At 43.5% G+C, this 20,900-nt stretch overlaps 2 protein-coding genes and 1 long non-coding RNA gene across 3 annotated transcripts in view; 2 read left to right on the forward strand and 1 right to left on the reverse strand.

Annotated features, from left to right (window-relative positions):
* Nucleotides 1–20,900, reverse strand: part of Cow (Proteoglycan Cow) — a 1,009,917-nt gene that overhangs the window by 609,261 nt on the left and 379,756 nt on the right. The window lies entirely within an intron of this gene.
* LOC143371251 (uncharacterized) overlaps nt 1–20,900 on the forward strand; it is a 333,517-nt gene that overhangs the window by 259,452 nt on the left and 53,165 nt on the right. The gene's annotated exons all lie outside the window — the stretch shown is intronic.
* LOC143371164 (uncharacterized) lies at nt 581–11,403 on the forward strand. Its single transcript, XM_076816114.1, has 3 exons — nt 581–1,667; nt 1,745–2,519; nt 10,861–11,403. Exons 1-3 carry the CDS (start codon nt 1,411–1,413, stop codon nt 11,401–11,403), a joined length of 1,575 nt encoding a protein of 524 aa, XP_076672229.1. The 5' UTR covers nt 581–1,410.

Consider the following 20,900-nt stretch of genomic DNA (forward strand, 5'->3'; position numbering starts at 1 on the left):
ATGTGCACTATATTTTTTATGGAGTACCGTCTGTTCGGTCAAAGTCACTGAGGCTACTGAGCGATTGATAGAATAGCGTCCAAGAGCTCGGCTTAAATAGAGGTGCAATTGCCTCCCCCACCACAGCATTTTATTTTAAAGCTACCAAATTTTCCATAATGTTTTCCAATCTTAACATCGCAGCATATCGCGCTATTGTATGTAATTTGAGCCCCACCTTCAAGGATAAAGGTCTCGACACGTGTTGAATGCTATCACAATATCTGTGAAAGCGCCGAATCTTAGAATTATGCGGTGTCAGCAGAAACTGGGTCGGATGATTTTGCGCGCTAATTCGTCATACGCGCGAATCATAGAAAGAATTATGCTGTATCGGCAGAAACTGCACAGAACCATGCTGGGACGGATCGTTGTTTTTGCATGCGGTGCATTCGAGGGATGGGAGTACGCCAAAAGAGTTAGGCAGAGATACCAAACCATGGTATCAGTCTTAAAAGCGCACTCTAAACTGCACAAAGTCTCAAATCGCTGCAACGTATTGCGCGGAAAAGACATATTTCATTTACAATGGGAGAATTCGCGGAAGTGGAACGTCAATTGGTGGATCAATCTGCACGATTGATTTCACGCGAAGAGTACAACGCGTGGGAAGAACGATGCAACGAGTGCATCGAATCGTTGGAAGAACACAGCCGAGTGAAACGCCCACGATTATCGATCGGTGTTCAGCAATCGCTGATTACTCGAATCGCGCGGCTCGAAGGATTAAAATATTCGTTGCGCGGACGTTTCGTGCGCGAAGGTGCCGGACATTCGAGCACAGGACTTTTGTGGCGCGAAATAGACACTGCGTTCGATAGTCGCGTATTAACTGGTGCCGTGTTAAATTCGAACTATATCGAGCCGCGCAACTTCCTCCAGGATGCGGGGACCATTGTGCTGGAGCATGTGCGGGGCGCTTTGAGGAAACGTCGAAGCCTCAAAGTGAACACTGTGTTCAACGGCGAATTTGTGGCGGGGGACAAACATGCCTGTAAAAGCATCAATACCCGGAACTGCGAACTCTTCGGTACATCCGATCTACAGGAGTGGTACCAATGATTTGTCATCGAACCCACCCTGGCATCATTGGAAGAGTTCCAGGAACGCGACAGCGGATGGGCATTGACGAGGATTCTCAACCTAACCGTCAATGTTAATAAGTACAATTCGCTGCGTGCCGGGTGGTACTTCAAGTTGCCGCGGAAATTGTCGCTGAAGAAGGCGACGATTAGTGTGCAATCCCCGGACAATGCATGTTACGCGTGGGCAGTGGTCGCAGCTCTCCATCCAGCCGAAATACACGTTGATCGCTCAAGTTCATACCCCAACTATGCATCCGTGCTAAATCTCCAGGGCATTGAGTTTCCAATGTCCCTGGAGCAGCTTGGGAAGTTTGAGCGGCAGAACGGCATCTCCGTCAACGTGTACACCTTCGGGATGGAGAAAGGATCGACGGTCTTTCCGCTGCGCCTCACCAGCCGAAAGAGGGATCGACACGTCAATCTGCTCTACACGCCGAATCATGAGCACGGCGATGTAGGGCACTTTGTGCTGATCAAGGACTTATCCCGGTTGGCGCGCATGCAGTTGAGCAGGCACAGAGAAAAAAAATTCATCTGCGATCGGTATGTATATAAACTTATGAAACGTTGAAAAAATATCGTTAAAAAAAATTAAATAAAAAATTTTTGATTTTTTGCAGATGCATGCACTACTTTGGATCTGCCGAGAAGTTGGAGGCCCATTCGCTGGACTGCGGGCAAATGAATGATTGCGCTATCCTGTTGCCCAGCGAAGGAAACAATCTGCTCAAATTCAGCAACCACCGTATGAAGGGGCGGCTCCCCTTCGTGGTGTACGCCGATCTTGAGTGCATCATTGAAAAAACAGAGGACAATCACCGAATGGGTGAAATGGATAGTAAATTGCGCGCGTATCAACAGCATAAAGTGCACAGCATTGCATATTATATGCATTGCTCGTACGATACATCACTGTCGACGTATCGATGTCGCCGCGACGCGGATTATGTTTCATGGTTCGTCAACGAACTGGAAAATTTTGCAAACTTCGCCAAACCCATTCTGACCAGCAATGTTCCCATGCTTGATTTAACTACCGAACAATGGACGACATTTCGCGATGCAACACACTGTCATATTTGCGAAGAACCATTCAAGGCTGAAGATGTACGAGTTCGCGATCATTGCCATCTATCCGGACGTTTTAGAGGCCCAGCACATTCGGAGTGCAATTTAAATTATAAAAATGCGTTTTACATCCCCAAAGTTTTCCATAATTTATCCGGCTACGATTCGCATTTCATTATCGAGGAAATAGCTACCGCTTTCGAAGGCAGCGTTGACGTATTGCCCATAACGAAAGAAAAGTACATTTCATTCACAAAAAATGTTGAAGATACGGCTGATTCAGACTCGCGAAAATGTATTAAATTGCGATTCATTGATTCGTACAAAGTTCTCAATACTAGTCTCGACAAATTAGCATATTTTCTTAGCGCGGATAAATTAAAAATTTTACGATCCGAATTTGAAACATTATCCATCGAAGATTTCAATTTATTAACGCGAAAGGGTGTATTTCCATACGAATACCTTGATTGCGCGAACAAGCTGCAGGATCCATGCTTACCACCGCGCGAGTCATTCTACAGTTCGTTAACGGGTGAGACTGTATCCGAGAGCGATTACGCACACGCCGAGATTGTCTGGCAGCGTTTCGGGATTAGAACCTTGGGCGAATACAGCGACTCGTATTTGAAAACAATTTCATCTATCGGAGTCAATAAATTCTCCAAATAGTTATATTTTGGCTGTTGCAACGACTTGGAATACTCGTACTATTACCCGGCCGAAAGAAGATCCCCAAGAGGCGGGCTCGGGCGATACAGTCCGTCGCTATGACGATTGGTCGAATCACCTATTTGGGCACACTTTTAAAGACGCGGCACACGTATTTTGGTTATTGGCTGAAGTAGGCACATGATTGTCGCACCGCGCGACGAAGAGAGCGAACAAAACACATCGAGATCGAGTGGAATAGAGCGATCTGACCGACGAGCGCCAAAGCAATAGCGTAGGCATCTCAGATAGTTAACCATTAATATATAATAACATAAAAATTTCCTTATTTTTCACAATATATTCAGGAAAGTATTATCATTGGTTTGGTTAGATTTTTCTGATTAAAATAAGCCCAAACGCAATCTCGCCCAGATTGTTTGAAAAATAAGAAAATTTTTATGTTATTATATATTAATGGTTAACCGTCTGAGATGCCTACGCTATTGCTTTGGCGTTCGTCGGTCAGATCGCTCTATTCCACTCGATCTCGATGTGTCTTGTGCGCTCTCTTCGTCGCGCGGTGCGACAATGTATGTGCCTACTTCAGCCAATAACCAAAATACGTGTGTCGCGTCTTTAAAAGTGTGCCAAAATAGGTGATTCGACCAATCGTCATAGGTACGGACTGTATCGCCCGAGCCCGCCTCTTGGGGATCTTCTTTCGGCCGGGTAATAGTACACGTTCTCGAACCACACGCCGTGAGGACTTTCCAACAAGCTGACCAGCACGTTGGTCTTTTCACAATTTGATGGGCCACAAATGAGGCAGCGTATAGTGTTTGGTAGCATGCTACCGTGTCTGCGTCTCGTTTTCGGAGACATCATTTGCGATTTATCGTCAAAATTAGTCACACGTATCGCCACAGGTTGCCGCACGAATCGCATCCTCTCCGTGAACTGCGAAAAATGATTTTGAAACGTCGAGGCTGCGGTGCGCTCTATTTATAGGCTCGCGCCGAAGCAAAACAGCTCATTATTCAAAATGCTTCTGATCCTGTCGGATAATTGTGATATTCGAGACCTAACTGCTGAGCAGTTGAAATATATATCAAAGATAATTCTACTGCGAGAGTTTGGCAGACACATCGATCAGTTGTGGGACAGACTCCCCGAGCATATAAAAGCCGATTCTGAGGTTCAGCAGTATCGTCGGTGCTTGGAACATTATAATCGCCCTTGGCAGCGAACGCATATCGACGGTCCAGCACCATTGATTAAAAACTGCAGCGAATGTCGTCGAAGAGAGTAAAGAAAGGTTGTGGTCTGTTAAATGGGGCGATAAACGCGTTACCTATCGAATTACATATTCCGGGATATCAGTTTTGTGGTCCAGGAACTCATCTGGCAAAACGATTGGCTAGAGCCGATCGAGGCATCAATCTGTTGGACGCAGCGTGTCGCGAACACTATATTGCATATTCGCGTAGCAACGACCTCGATAAAAGGCACACGGCAGACAAGGTTCTCGCTGACAAAGCGCGAAAACGCATCGTTGCGCGAGACTCGACTCTGGGTGAAAGATGTGCTGCTACAGCTGTTTGGGCAGCTATGAAGGCTAAGACGAAAATCGGAATGGGGATGAAAACAAAACCCCGCAGAAGGACTGTAAGGAGAGCATCGCAAAAGCGGATACTTCCGGTGGCAAAACGAGGTGGCATATTACCACTTCTCCCGCTGCTAGGTGTTCTCGGATCATTAGCCGGTAGAGCAGCGGGGATCGCCAAGGCGGTAAACGATAATAAGGCGGCGCAACATCAGCTGCAGGAAATGCAGCGTCATAATCGCACCATGGAAGGTCGCGGACTATATCTCGCACCATACAAGCGCGGACAGAGAATATCGAAACAAAAAAAAACGCCGGAAAGACAATAAAAATGCCCGAGGGCGTAACTACATATGCGCAATTGGGGGAGTTGGCAAAACGTATGCGTATTCCATTTTTTAGAGGTGTTTTTATGCGCAATGCACTACCTGTTGGAGGAGTACGTCGAAACGAGAGCGGTATCGTGAATTTGGATAATGTCGAGGGACCGGGGACTCATTGGGTGGCTTATGCGAAGACGGGGCGTCGAGCTGTATACTTCGACAGCTTTGGCAATCTTCGACCGCCTAAGGAATTGGTACAATATCTGGATAAAGATGTCGTGAAAATCGAATACAATCACGCGCCTTATCAGGAGTACAATCAGAGCAATTGTGGTCAACTATGTCTACGCTTTCTACAAACGATTGGCCGCACATTTAAGGATTGACTTTTCACCACTTTGATTCAGTACGCGTCCAGTCGTACAGCTTGGAATATGTCGTTAACATTCACTCTAACCGGCAAGAGTAGCACCCTCGCGGTGAGCTACTTTCCACCCATAGATTTGAGCGACGACTCGAGCAATGATAAATTCTACTTCACCACAAACTATGAGACCAACAGCAGCGCCGATACCAGCCATGAATACATTACGATTCCCCACGGTTCATACGAATTAGACGCCATTGCCAAGTATTTGAAACAGCGATTACTCGAGCGGTATCCTCAAAAACTCGATGGCACCGATGCCAACGATGGCAGCGACAACGATGAGTATCCTATAGTGTTGCGCCCCAATAACAACACCATGAAAAGTGAGCTGTACTGCTCATTTATTGTAGACTTTACGAAGCCCAATAACATTGGATTGTAACTAGGATTTTCGACGAATCGCGTATTAGAACAGGGACAGTGGCACGAATCGGACGATCCGATTAATATCATGAATGTGAACATTATTCGCATAGAATGTAGTGTGATCGCTGGCGCGTACAGCAATGGGAAGCGCGTACATACGATACATGAATTTTCTGCCAGAGTACCACCGGGATATAAGATATTGGAAACGCCCACACAGATCATTTACCTTCCAATCACCGCACAGGTCATTTCGGATCTAACGATACGTGTTGTGGATCAAGACGGGCGGTTGCTTGATTTTCGAGGTGAAGAGATTACCATCAGACTGCACGTACGACGACGTCGATGATAATACATGTGGTGCGGTCGAATGAGATGCTTGTGTTGAACGACTCCAGAAACACGTTTCTTCCAAACGAAATTGTTTGCAACGACAACAAGAAGCAGAAGAAGAACAACAACAACTGCAACAGCTCTGATTACGCTAAAAAGAAGAGGCTCAGTGCTGCGAACATTGCATTTTTTAAATCGCTGGGATTCATTGTACGCAATTAAGTTGAATAATGACCGACATTCTAAGAATTGGCGCGAAGCCGACGTTTAATGATCGCATCGTCAAGCTTGAGACTCACACATACAACCCTTACATCAACACGACAATTGGATACAGCGATGAGATAAGAATATCTATACAGCAACAGGATTTATACACATTACCGTATGAAAGTTTCCTCTACCTGGAGGGGAAATTGACGATAAATAAGCCGAATGATGTATCAACGGTGATGTTGGGAAATAATTGCATGGCGTTCATATTTGATGAGATTCGATTCGAGCTTATGCTGAATCGCGTAGAGATTGACCGCAACAGAAACGTTGGAATAACTAGCCCGCTTAAAAACTATGTATCGCTGACATCTGACAAAGACAAAAAAATGGAGAATGCTGGATGGCGTGGAGGGTGACCGCAACAGAAACGTTGGAATAATTAGCCCGCTTAAAAACTATGTATCGATGACATCTGATGAAGACAAAAATATGGAGAATGCGGGATGGGGCTTGAAACGGCACGATGAGCTAATAGTGAAAAATCATTTCAATTTTTGCATCCCGCTCAAATATTTGTTGGGATTTTGCGAGGACTACACACGCATGGTTATTAATGCCCGTCACGAATTGATTTTAATAAGATCGCGCAACGATAACAATTCTCTAATAGGATCGCCGACGTTGGAACCAGAAATTGAATTACTTAAAGTGCAATGGCGGATGCCTCACGTGACGCTGAAGGACGTTAATAAGATGTCGTTGCAACATGCTTTGGAATGTGGACAAAACCTGAGCATTAGTTTTCGCTCGTGAGATCTGTACGAGTATCCTCTCTTACAGAGCACGACCAAGCATTCGTGGGCCGTGAAGGCAGCTGCACAGTTGGAGAAGCCGTGATACATTATCTTTGCTCTACAAACTGCTCGAAAGAATGTGATGACTGAAGATGTTACTCGATTTGACCACTGCAAATTGACCAATGTAAAACTTTTTCTTAATTCGGAATTTTATCCATACGATGATATGAACTTGGACTTTGACAAGAATAGGCACGCCATCTTATTTATCATGTATACGCATTTTCGTAAATCGTATTACGGACATAGTTGCAACGAGGCATTATTCACCGTGGTCCAATTTTTGCAATTTGGTTCCCTCGTGGTGATTGATTGCTCGCGACAAAATGAGTCGATCAAGAATAGCACCGTGGACGTGCGCATAGAATTTGATTGTAAAGAAAACGTGCCTGCAAATACTACGGCCTACTGTCTGATTCTGCACGATCGGGTAGTTGAATACAATCCGCTGACAAACGTGGTGCGCAAAATCAATTAAATTACTGCGCTACTTGCCCGTCCTCTCCTGTACCAAATTCGTACAAAATTTCATCGTGAAAATCGAGATGATTTACGAGACAGACCGCATTCTCCAGTCTGTCTTGGAAGCGAACGGACGTCTAAATTGTATCGATAATGGCCGTACCAACATTCGTTGACCTGCAAGAGTTCATCGTCGATGGAAGATTTGTCGCGAAGGAAGTGGCTATCCTACGAAAGGGAACAATTCTCTCGCACTATATTTTTGGGAGTTTGATGCCACAATATCTTCTTACAAAATCCGACAAATCGAGCATCCGGTGGTTGGTGGCAAAATATCATGGACTACGTTGGGAAGATGGACACGTTCCGTACAGTATGGCTAAACAGCTAATTATGAAAGCTGTAGCCGATGCGATCGACGAGGAAGATGACACACCCCATGTCGTATATGTTAAAGGGCTGCAGAAACGCGATTGGCTTGTGGATTTCCTCGATGAAAATACGAGAGCGGACGTGATCATCGAGACACAAGACATTGACTACGAGGATATCAAATCCCTAAATAAGCTAAACGTAGTTAATACTCTGCGATGTGACAGACACGCAGAGCACTGTGCCATGCAAAATGTATTTAAAATATTCAACTGGTGGTCTAAACGCCAGAGGGAAATACACAAATAAAATATAATCAATTTTTAATGCATAACTGTTTTTTCTTCACCCTCCTCAACCTCCAACCTTCTGCATGTACGCTAGATTAAGACGATAGTTGTAATTATTATGTACAAGTAGTACGATTCATGATCAACGCGGTACCATACACGTATGATAAACGTTTGATAGACGTTCAGAGTGGTACATTAGGCGTTGAAAGTGGTACGATAGACGTTGAAAGTGGTACGATAGACATTTGATAGACATTCAGAGTGGTACGTTAGGCGTTGAAAGTGGGACGATAGACGTTGAAAGAGGTTCAATAGACATTCGATACACGTTCAGAGTGGTACGTTAGGCGTTGAAAGTGGTACGATAGATGTTGAATGTGGTACGATAGACGTTTGATAGACATTCAGAGTGGTACGATAGACGTTGAAAGTGGTCCAATACACGTTTGATACACGTTCAGAGTGGTATGAAAGACGTTGAAAGTGATACGATAGTCGTTGAAAGTGGTACGTTATGTGTTGAAAGTGGTTCAATAGACGTCCAATACACGTTCGATACGCGATCAAAAGTGGTGTGACCTAGTCGAATGATGTGTCCAAAGAAGAAGGGAGAAGAATTCGAAGAACATGATAAGTGCACTCTGAGGATGGTTAGTGAATAATTCGAATATGTATAGAAGGTGAGGGCGGTCAGCGAAAATGCAGGTGGCCTGTGATGAAGATGGCGAAGAACAAAGGCATCCTACTTTGCACAGCTATGCAACTTTAGGCATTGGCCCACACGTGGGAGCTTGGAGATGCAGCGAGACCAGTTGTCTTCAAATCGTGGTCAACGTGCAGTCACTTTGACAGTTCTATGAAACACTTTTTTCATTTTTTGTGTTACGTGAAATTGCTTTGAAGAAGATTGCTTTTGAAGGATATTATCAATCGTTCATCGCATGGAAATACAATCGCTTAATACCGTAAGTTTCCACTATCATATTTTAGTGAATCGTTGTGTTAGTAACTTTGAGAATTATAAGAAAACTCGGTTTCAGATTATGTCATTGCCCATGAATTCGAAACGTCCGGCTACCGCTACGATCACCGCTGCTGCGGCAGTTATCCATTCATCCAGCCCGAAAATGTATGTGGCCTGTCGAAATGTTGCGGTTCAAACCGAAGAAATTCGATGTGCAGAACTTTATGAGGCGGAAGCTAATCAGGATGGCGACATTTTTTTAAAAGTTTTTAAAAAATGCGATAATCCAATACACGACTACTTCGAGGATGATGAGGAATATTGGATGCATCGATATGAACAACAAACGTTTTTAGGCGATTTCGATGATGATGATAACGTACAAATAACTATATCTTGGAATAATCATGCGTATCATCCAAAGAGTGTGGCTTGGCGAAACGTCAAAACGGAAAATATTGATTTTGATACCTATAGGAATAAAGTATCGGGGCTTCAGGCTAGTGTTGTTGCAGTTCAAACTGACCCTGTGCAAGCTCCTATTGATTTACCATTAACTAATCTATTTGCTGATGATGTGATCGAATCGGATAATTAAGCCAAATAAATTTTAATTATTTTCTTATATTCTATATTATTCCTTCGTATTATTATTTGTAACAATATATATTTCTTAAACATATATTATTTCTCAATTTTATTTACCCGTGTTCCTCCTCTCACCGCCTAATTTTTAAGATTCGCCGTTTCAATAATTATTATTTCTCTGCGTTGAGAAAAAAAGATTTCTGCTGACGCTGCATAATTCTTTCTATGGTTCGCGCTGCAAAGTGACATCACCCTGCACGGCTGCTCCAGAGTAGTCGAATTACGCGAGATCGCACGAAACGCAGCGACGTTAAATCGGAACGCTTTGAAATACTGTTAGCTTTAGAATGCATGCGATTCTATCCCCTATGTAGTGGTGTCTCTTTCCCTCCAAGAATTTTAACTTTAAAGTAATGCTCCGTCTCTTTCCCTCGAAGACGCGGTGTCGAGAAACGCCGATCTTTCCCGACATCGTCCGAAACAATTTCTGATGCATATTGGTTTGGAAAAAAAATTCTAGGACAGTCCCCACCCTGGGTTAGGTCTGAAAAAATTTTCGGGTGGGCCAAGTTCTGAAAGAGATTTTTTTCGGGGGGTCAATGCCTCCCTCTGAAAAATTTCCGACGGTGGGCCATGTCTGGAGAGGCCTCCGCGGCGGTTCGGCCCGGACTGATCCCCTCCACGATTACGGCTTCCCCCACTCCGCGGCTCGTGCGCGCGCACCCGGTCTTCCTCTCCCCGCAGGCCCCTCGCCCATGTTTCTCTCCGCCGCGCTCCCCCGCGCGCCCTCACTTCCCCCCGCCCCCGCGCTCCCCTCGGAGAACCTGTTCTAGAATCCCCATTGTCTTACTATTGTCATCTATTCTGGTCCTGGGAATTCTGCTATACTGCTTGCGGGGTAGCGTCAGCAGAGTGCGGTTTCCGATGCCTTGCAGGAAGAGGAAACCTGAAACTTCACTGGAGGACGCAAACGCGCCAAAAGGGAGAGCGCGCGATTGCCCATCGGACCGACCTGCCGCCTCGTCATTGCCATTCCAGAGAGCAATTGTGGATTGACCTGCGCTAAATTAATATCTTAAGGACGATAATTGATCCAACCACTGAGTGTTACGGGGAAACCCTCGGTCAAATTGTCGCAAAGTCCTGCTCGTTATATATATATATTTTCTGTTTGTCACTGCTATTGTTATTATTTGCTTGTCAGCGATTAGAGATGTTGGAACCAGCTAGCAGCCACCATGGGAACTCTCGACGAATCTTTGTGTGCCACCTGACGCGGTTCATAAAACATAAAGACTTACTGAAAATTTTTGGCCCCTACGGAGCCGAACACGCTGTCCTGAGGGTTCAGGCTAGCGGGAACGTGGCCTTTGTGACGTTCACCACTCCGCAGCCGGCAGCCAGGGTAGCGAGCGACGCGATAACGCAACCAATCACCCTGCACAAAAGAAAGCTCCGGGTCATGGTCGCCGACGCATGGCATGGCTTCATCCTGCCGTCTTCGAGTCAGCCATCTGCTTCCGTCCCTGAGTGGGACAACCCATTTCCAGGGCACGAGCCGGTCCGCTCAGCGCTCCTGCCTGTGGGGGTGATTGCGCGGATAGCGGCGTTCTTGCCTTTTGCCGATCGCGCCCGCATGGAGCAAGTGTCAAGGACTTGGAGGGACGGAGTACACGATTCCTTCCGGGAAATACCCAGACTCGCTCTCGACGATTGGAGATGGCCTGGAATGCAAGGATGGAGGTGAATAAAAACTGACGCCTTCTATTGGGTACCAATGCGGTGCGCCCCTTTCTTAAAATCCGTAATTCTAGATGACGAGCTGGCCGCCGAAGATCTGCGACCTCAGCTGTTGGCCCTGATTGCCAAGAACTGTCCTACACTGGAAGAGCTGGATATAGCCGCCGTTAATGCCCGACCATCGACTTTTCGAGAGCTGGCGGCACAGGTCGGTTCCCTGCGAGAACTGTCGATTGGACGATGCACAAACTGCGCCGACTTCGAATTAGGAAGGGTACTTGAGACCAACAAAGCCCTACAAAGTTTCAGCGCCAAGGGCATCGATTTTTCTCGAAGGTCCCTGTTAAGAATAGCAAGGGACCTAGTAAGGCTGACTCTAAGAGATTGTACGGCTAAAAGCGAACACATCGCTGCAACTATTCCATATTTTAATATGCTATCCTATCTTTGTTTATACCGGCCTAAAAATTTTCACCCTGATATTTTACAGCAATTAATTCAAAGCACTACATTACACTGATCCATGGAGTCGATGGAATTCGTGGGGTGCAACCCCCAGCCCGGAAACGGAGGACCGCAGGAGGAGGATGCAGAAGCAGAACAGGAGGAGAAAGCGGATTTCTTCGATGTCGACCTCGGTCCTGTTGAGATGGCGGTCAGCCTCCCTTCCTCTTACCCTCTGGTCACCGAGCTCGGGGTTGCATTCTGCGGCTGGGTGGATGGTACGTTCATTGGCAATGTGGGTCGACATATGAAACAACTAATTAAAATCGATGTCACTGGTTGCACTAACATCAGGGGGCAATTTAGCCTCGAAGTGCTCGGTGGTCTGAACCATTGCACCGAACTACAGATCAGCCTACTGTACCCGGACGTCGGTGCTCAGTTCCTTCAAGACATGCCTTCGCTCAGGGAGTTGACCTGTAGGGACAATCAGGGAATAACAGACAAGGACGTCTGCGGTCTCGTCAGAAACAGCGCCACCATAGAAGTAATGGATCTAGAGGGTTGCACACATGTAGGGCGCCCTTTTACAGACTGCGTATACTCCGCGCTGCGCGGCGACCCTGATAACCACCGAATTACGATTTCTGTTGGTGGAACGAGCGCGGTGCGTTACAGGCGTGACAGGCAGTTACTCCACGTATTTCTAAATTATACCCGGCACTCCAATTGTCCTTACGTCTAGTTACCATCGGGGACGGTGATTTCAGGGGGGGGGGGTGTTGCGTGCCGACCATTTTTTTTTTAATTTTTTTTTTGAAATTTGATTTTTAAGACATTAACAATTGATCCAACCATCTATGTGTGTTACGAGATATCCCTCGATCAATTGTCAATGATCTGTAAACCAGAGCTCTGTATAGTAATAATTTAATCCAGTTCAAAGCCTGTCACGCCACGATATATTTTACAGCGATCGCCTAACGTTGATCGACGTTCTGAGAACGCTCAATGTGATAAGCATTCTGAAACCTAAGCATTGTAGTAGACAATTTTACATTTTTCTTCCCTCCTAAATTTCTGTTACACAATCATTGACAACTAATTCGACCATCGCGTGTTATGGGAGTTTCCCTCAATTAATTGTCAATGACCTACAAATCAAATTATGATAATAGTTTTATATAAGTCACTACGCCACTGCATTTTCCATGCAAGAATCTTTGACGCCGCCGACGTTCTTGGAATGCCGGATGTGATAAGCTCAAGCCCCGTGAGGCTGGGAACGGTCCGATAGGACGACGGTTAGGCCCGTGTGCACGAGGTGCAGAGTCAGCAATTTTGGCGCTCTTTGTTCAAAGTCCCAAGTCCTTGGGCCTGCCCTGCGTTCGTTCGTGGCAGTTGGCTAGCAAGTCGCGTAGTGCGCGATAGATTTGTTCGAGGGACATTGCTGTTTGCTTGAAATAGTCATTGAGCTGGAGTTCCATCGTGTCATAATGAACGTGAAAAGACCCAGTCCCCGTAGAGACTCATTCATATACGTTTCCGATAGTGCTCCGATTATTTTACGAGTAACCGTTAACATCAGTGTATTGTGCAACGTGTCCTGTGCATAACCATCGCTACCGCAGGCCCCTCCAGATCACATAAGAGAGAGAGAGAAAAAAAAGAGAAAAAGAGAGAGAGAGAGAGAGAAAGCCGTTCTAAATTTTAACACTCTCCTAGTACCGAGTCGGTGAGTGATTCAAACTATTTATGATATTGTACGGAAGTAACAGTTGATTCAACCACATAGTGGGTTACGAGATTTCCCTCGGTTAACTGTTACCTTCCCTTCGGCGCGCACCGCGTACTAAAATCAGCTTATTGTGTAATATAAATCGCCGATCTCATTACCTTTTTTCTAAATTATTCACCATGAATGCACAAAACGAATAGAAACGCGATAATTGATTCAACCACTTAGTGGGTTGCGGGATTCCCCTCGATCAATTATCGTCCTTCGTCTGACGGCCGCGTTAAGATACAATCGTAACTTTCGAAACCGCACCGAATTCTTTGTAAACAATTGTAAAATTCTACACACCACAGTCGGAACTTTATATCATTTATCGTAACGTAAATCCATGTAAATTCCCCATTTTGTACCATCTTTTTCTTTCCATTTGCTTATTTTGTAATACATGGTAATATTTACTTAAATCTTGTCTCATTCTGTTCGAATCAGTCTCTACCAAAGTACCACATCCTGATAGGGCAACCTGTATAGGTTGTAGACGAAAGCCGTACCCCAAAACAATCCTGATATTTTTTTTTTTTTTTTAAGTGTCGCGTGGGTAAATTAGACTCAACCGCTCGGTCACTAAAAAAATTAACGCCCTCACGTAACACTATAAACTCACCGTATTCACAATAGGCGGCGCCCTGTCTCAGTCTTAGGCCGAAATCGGCAACGGTTTCGCCTTTATGTTGCGAAATCTGTCGGAACTTAATGCTCTCGGCGTATTTGTTCTTTGCCCGATCGAAATGACCAATAAGCGTGCTGCGTAGCTCAGCGCACGTGAGGTCCTCCGGCAAACGCGGACTCACCAAAAATTTGGCTGCTTTATTCTACTCCACGCCCATGTAGACAGGGGCATAGTTCGCATGCTGCTCCTGCGAAACGCGACTCAGCTGGAGAGCCCAATCGAAGCGCTTGAAGTAATCCTCGACTGTCGTTCCGTCCGTCAAGCGGTACGCCGCCATGGGAAATGGCGGTGGCATCGGCGGCGCACCGGCCGCCACGCCATTAGCCCCCTCGCTTCCTCCAACGGTGGCAACGCTCGTCGCGGACGCCTGTATCGCGTTTGCGACCAAGCCGGCGAACGCCTGCAACAATTCCGGTGGTACGTCCATTTTTGCTGCAGATTGGCCACGCACGCGGTCAATGGTGATCAGTCGTTTTATCCAGTCGGCATGACACTCGCTTTTCTCTCCCTCGCTCCGCGTAGATCGGCACTATCCCATTTCTGACACCACTTTTGTATCCTTACTACGAACTGCAGGGAAATTAATAGACTCGCACGATATGTGGTTACGACAGTTTATTGCGAGTGAGTTTTCAGGAGCGCACACAAGATGAAAAACTGCGTGCTCAGTAGTCGACTCTTACCGGCTCACCCCGGAATCTCAAAAAACAGTGTTGCTACCAGTACGTTAAGAACATACACAACACATGCCTATAACCCCGGGTCTCCACCTTGGCGAACACGAACAAAAACATTTACTCGCGAACATGTTAGCGAAAACGCTGTTCGCTTCGGTGTGGACGCCAAATAACAGTGTTCGCTAACAAATGACCCTACTAATAGGCGATAAATCTTCCGCATGGTCACGGTAGACGTGGAGGGAGAGTGTTCGTGAAAAAAATCCGATGATCTACCAGGCACGAACAATTGTGACGAACATCGGCTGTTTTCTCATTCTTGTCCCTTTTCAAACCCATGAAACTTGGGCCTTGCTATCCCTTTCCATTGTGGAACTGCTCGTAAACAGGCGACCCACTACGACCATCCGCCGGCACGTACTCCACAGAAATAATATGCGTGACAAGCACGAATAAAATTTGTATATTTTTTGTTTTAACAAGATGAGAATATTTCCAACGTATGGATGAGATATTTCTAATAAAAATGAAACCAAACACGACGCAATTTGGACAAATTTGAGTTCCGCTGATAGGGTAAACCCAGGAGACGCGGTCGACCTAATATAAAATGGCTATTAACACTAATATAGACATTACTTATTTTATGAGAACGAACCTATATGTTCAAAATTTTATACTGATTCAGAAAAACTGGTCAATATTTGCTTTGAGACAATATTTACTGTAAATCGGGTTGAAAACTGAAGTCATGACATCTGACCACTTCTCCCGAGGTGCCGGGAGAAATGGTTTTCGTCGTTCGCAGACACCACTCACATAATTATTCGTGGAAAATTAACAAAGGATAAATCAAAATTATTTAAGATTGAATACAACTACAGATTCATTGATATTTAATTTGTTTACGCTATACAAGTAAAGAAAACATAAAAAAAGTGAACTACCTACATGCGATTAACAAGGCAAATGAACACAAAAGTGAATAAATAAACTAAATGAACAAAAATAATAATAGAATAATAATTAAAAATAAAAAAATAATAAAAAATTCATAACTCGACCATCTCTCTTTTCTGCAGCGAGAGAAGGTCTTCTCGTTAGCTTTGAGAGGAAGAGTTAACATGCCCAAATACTTTGGCTGCATTGTCCCTCAATATCTCTACTATCTTATTATCCCAAACAATAAACGAAAATAAACCTAGAAATATATTTTAAATTCGATTCTGTACACCGCTGTTTGACAAAAGTGGTTAACTGTAATCTCAATTTACCTGTTAAAGCTTTTAAATCCAGAAAAACACAGAAGGAAGTGCCAGAATGGTCGTAAAGGGTCGCCTGTTTACGAGCAGTCCTACAATGGAAAGGAATGAGGATCGCCAGGTATCGTCAAAAATGTTTGTTCGATTCGTTCCTACCGTCGCGAACATCGTCGAGAACGTTTGTACGCGGAGTTCTGTTCGTGTTCGCGGTGGTGTGGACACGACGAGAACAGACGAAACCGTTCGCGAACAATGTTTTTGTTCGTGTTCGCCTTGGTGGAGACCCGAGGTAAGAGAGCCGGGCAGATCATGTACATACCGTCACTCTCCAGAACCGTCGTTTTTCGATAAAGGACATTTATATATTTTCGTCTTCATATTAATGTGCCAAAAAGAAATTCTCGAGCATCCGCTGGTGCAAGACGTTCTTGCTTTTGATGAAGAAACAAAAATAGCGAGCAGCATGAAAATAGACTTTCTGAAATGAGAGTAAGAGCAGTTACTCAACTTTGGAAATAAGTTCTGTCAGAGAAATCCCCATAGAAAATTTCAAAAAAGTAAAAAAATTACGCCAAGTACATAAAAAAGTCGTGGATGGAAAAGAGTATTATCAAATAAATTACAAAAAGAAATAGAAGAAAATGTACAATATAAAAAAATATGTCAAATCAAAACGAGCTGCAAGTACATAAAGGTGCTTTCAGTCAAATACTTGGCGTGGCGAGGTAAGATATTCTTAGATCATATCGTCCCTCCCGCGGGTTTTCAGATAATTTGTCAATTTAAAACTCTGACAATATGAGTACACTTCCATTATTTTGCGTTTTTAAATAATTCTAATTCATCGACACCTTGACCTTGCCTGGCCACGCCAAATATTTGCCTGAAAGCACAGTTACGTACTTGCAGCTCATTTTGATTTCACATTTTTTTAAACGATTTTATTTAGCTTCGATCCTCTGTTTGTATGTTTGTACAGGGTGTCCCACCTAAGACTGGGCAGCGCGATATCTCCTAAAGTATTGGAGATAAAAAATTAAAAAAAATTTTTAATTGAATGGTTCGAGAGGGCCAATTTATAAGCCGAGACGATTTTTTCATTATTATTATTATTTTAAAAGATACGATGGTCAAGTTCGGTTTTTCAAATGGAACTATTTTTTTTTTGAACACCTGAGTTGATAGTGCGTTCCAAGACAAATTGAATAAGCTTTAATGTATACACTTTATTTCCACTGGTTTTTAAGATATTGCGCTTGCAAAATTACTGATTTTCACAGGAAGAAAACCCTCTGGAATAGCAAGGACCGGGGTCGGTCTTACTGGCGCCACGGGTGGCATTGCCTGTTGAAACTGATACCTATAGTGAGCCGCATTAATATTCGGACACAGTGGTACTTGGAAATATATTGTTGTGTATCTGTAGTAATTCTGGAAATAAGGGATTCGTGTTTTTTTTTATGATTTAGTACACTTATTCTAGTTGCTAATAACGTAAGATTTTTTTATTTAATTTATACCGTTTTTTTTTTTGTTAATCAATGGTAAACGAAATAATGCCTAATTGTGACGTCGCAAAAATATTCGGACACTCTGCAAACCATAATGCTTTTATGTAAAATATACGTATACTTTAAGAAAATTACATCAATTTTAATATTTTGTTGGATTGCCCTTTTGTTTAAGTACATGATTTAAACGTTTGGGCATACTAGAAGTAATTTTATTTAAGTATTCTAACGGAATACGTGACCATTCTTCGGTTAATCGTAATTTTAATTCGTCTTTCGACTTTATGGGTGTTATTCTGATTCGACGATCTAAGTAATCCCATAAATTTTCGATCGGATTTAAGTCTGGTGACTATGGAGGTGGGTGCGATACCGTTGGAGAATTATACAGTAAATATTGTTGCGAGCACCCTTTGGTTGGAATCCAGGGCCTGCTGGTGCTCGTGACAGGAACAAGAGGACAGCGAGAAGAAGGCGATCGGATCGATCGCCTGTCAAGCTGTCATTCGATAGCCAGACGCCATTACGTGCAGACGCATCGACATTTACATATTTCTCGCGCGTTTGTGATTGCCGAGCCGAAACCATAACAATATTCTTGAACTATACGTGATCTGTGTTTGGGGTCATTATCCTGATAAAATTTAAAACTGTTACGAATGTTCATATTAATAGCACTTTTATGTAAGTTTTGTTTTAGAATATTTAAATATTTATTTTTATCTACAATTCCATCAATGAAAACTAATTCGGCCATTCCAGCAGCCGAAATATAACCCCAAACCATCACACTTCCACCACCGTGTTTCACTGTTGGTCTGAGATTTTTAGAGTGAAGCTTTTCATTGGCTTTACGCCATACCAGTTTTCGGCCATCGGACCCAAAAATATTAAATTTACTCTCATCTGCAAAAATTAGTTTTCCACCACGTTTCCTCTTTAGAAATGTATTCTATGGCGAAGAATAATCTTTTCTTCGATTCACACCGTTAATGTATGGCTTCTTTCGGGGAACTCTACCGTTGTATCCACTTTCATTGAGCATTCGACGAACTGTGTCAGAACGAACTTTCTTTCCAGTCTGTTCAAACAATTCTGCCGCCAACCTTGGTGCACTTAATTTAGGATCTTTATTCACTTTTCTAATAATTTTACGTTTGTCACGAATATCGAGTAACTTTGGACGACCTGTTTGAACAACAGATTCAATTCTATCCTCACGATTATATCTCCGTACAATGTCTGCTACAGTATTCTTACTCAAATTTAGTAATGTACCGATTTCCCGATACGATTTTCCTTTTCCGCGATTATAAATAAGGAGTTGGCGTGTATCGAACGACGTCTTTTTACCTTTACGTACCACTTTCACAAAAAATACGTGCGGTATGAATGAATGTTGAATTGAAACTAAGTCTACAAGGTAGTGCTTACATCTTGTGTATACAAACATTGCCACCGTGCAATCTAACTGGCTTAACAGGACGACCAAACCGCAAAGCATACGTGATGTCCGAATATTTTTGCGACGTCACAATTAGGCATTATGTCGTTTACCATCAATTAACAAGAAGGTGTATAAATTAAATAAAAAAAATCTTACGTTATTAGCAACTAGAATAAGTCTACTAAATCATAAAAAAAACAACGAATCCCTTACTTCCAAAATTACTACAGATACACAGCAATATATTTCTAAGTACCACTGTGTCCCAATATTAATACGAGTCACTGTACCTGCCAAAGGACTACGACAGGGTTCGCAGGCCCAAAAGCTGGACAATTCTTTTCCGTCAGAAATGCTACTTAGGTAAGTACATCTGCAGTATCGAGAAGCGCACCGTTACTTTTATTTCGCACTTGCATCTACGCTCAGTTCTTTTGGGATGTAAGTTGGATTGGTTAGGTTAGGAAGAGTGAAAGTTGCTAGACTAAATTTCTACCATAGAGAGCAGATTGAATCAGAACCAATCGGATTTGCATCCCTCACAAACGGCTGCTCTCTTGAAGAGGCCCGATGAGGAATATGACTTACTTTAATTACAGTACATGTGTGTTTTGTAATAAAGTGTTTCTATCGTCTCCTAAATTCAACAACTGGCATCCAGACATCTACGCTCCTACAATCCACCGGCAATACTCCTCGTGGAGAGACACAGGAAGAAAGGGAGTATAAACTCGAGCTTCGATATCAAAACAAAAGCATGCGTTGACGTATTCCGTGCGAGAGAAGGTGGGCATTGGGGAGGAGGTATTGCTGTGAAGAGGGCCTCTTCAAGAGAGCAGCCGTTTGTGAGGGATGCAAATCCGATTGGTTCTATTACAATCTGCTCCCTATGGTTGAAATTTAGTCTAGCAACTTTCACTCCACCTAACCTAACCAATCCAACTTACATCCCAAAAGAACTGAGCGTAGATGCAAGTACGAAATAAAAGTAACGGTGCGCTTCTCGATACCGCAGATGTACCTACATAAGTAGCATTTCTGACGGAAAAGAATTGTCCAGCTTTTGGGCCTGCGAACCCTGTCGTAGACCTTTGGCAGGTAGGTATCAGTTTGAACAGGCAATGCCACTCGTGGCGCCAGTAAGACCGACCCCAATCCTTGCTATTCCAGAGGGTTTTCTTCCAGTGAAAATCAGTAATTTTGCAAGCGCAATATCTTAAAAACCAGTGCAAATAAAGTGCATACATTAAAGCTTATTCAATTTGTCTTGGAACGCACTATCAACTCAGGTGTTAAAAAAAATAGTTCTATTTGAAAAACCGAACTTGATCATCGTATCTTTTAAAGTAATAATAAAAAAAATCGTCTCGGCTAATAAATTGGCCCTCTCGAACCATTCAATTACATATTTTTTAAAAAATTTTATCTCCAATTCTTTAGAAGATATCGCGCTGTCTAGTCTTAGGAGGGAGACCCTGTATGTTCTTATGTTTGTATGTTCGTATGTTTGTATGTTTGCATGTTTGCATGTTTGCATGTTTGTATGTTTGTATGTTTGTATGTTTGTATGTTTGTATGTTTGTATGTTTGTATGTTTGTATGTTTGTATGTTTGTATGTTTGTATGTTTGTATGTTTGTATGTTTGTATGTTTGTATGTTTGTATGTTTGTATGTTTGTATGTTTGTATGTTTGT

This window comes from Andrena cerasifolii, chromosome 7 (assembly GCF_050908995.1).
Source record: "Andrena cerasifolii isolate SP2316 chromosome 7, iyAndCera1_principal, whole genome shotgun sequence".
Lineage (NCBI taxonomy): Eukaryota > Metazoa > Arthropoda > Insecta > Hymenoptera > Andrenidae > Andrena > Andrena cerasifolii.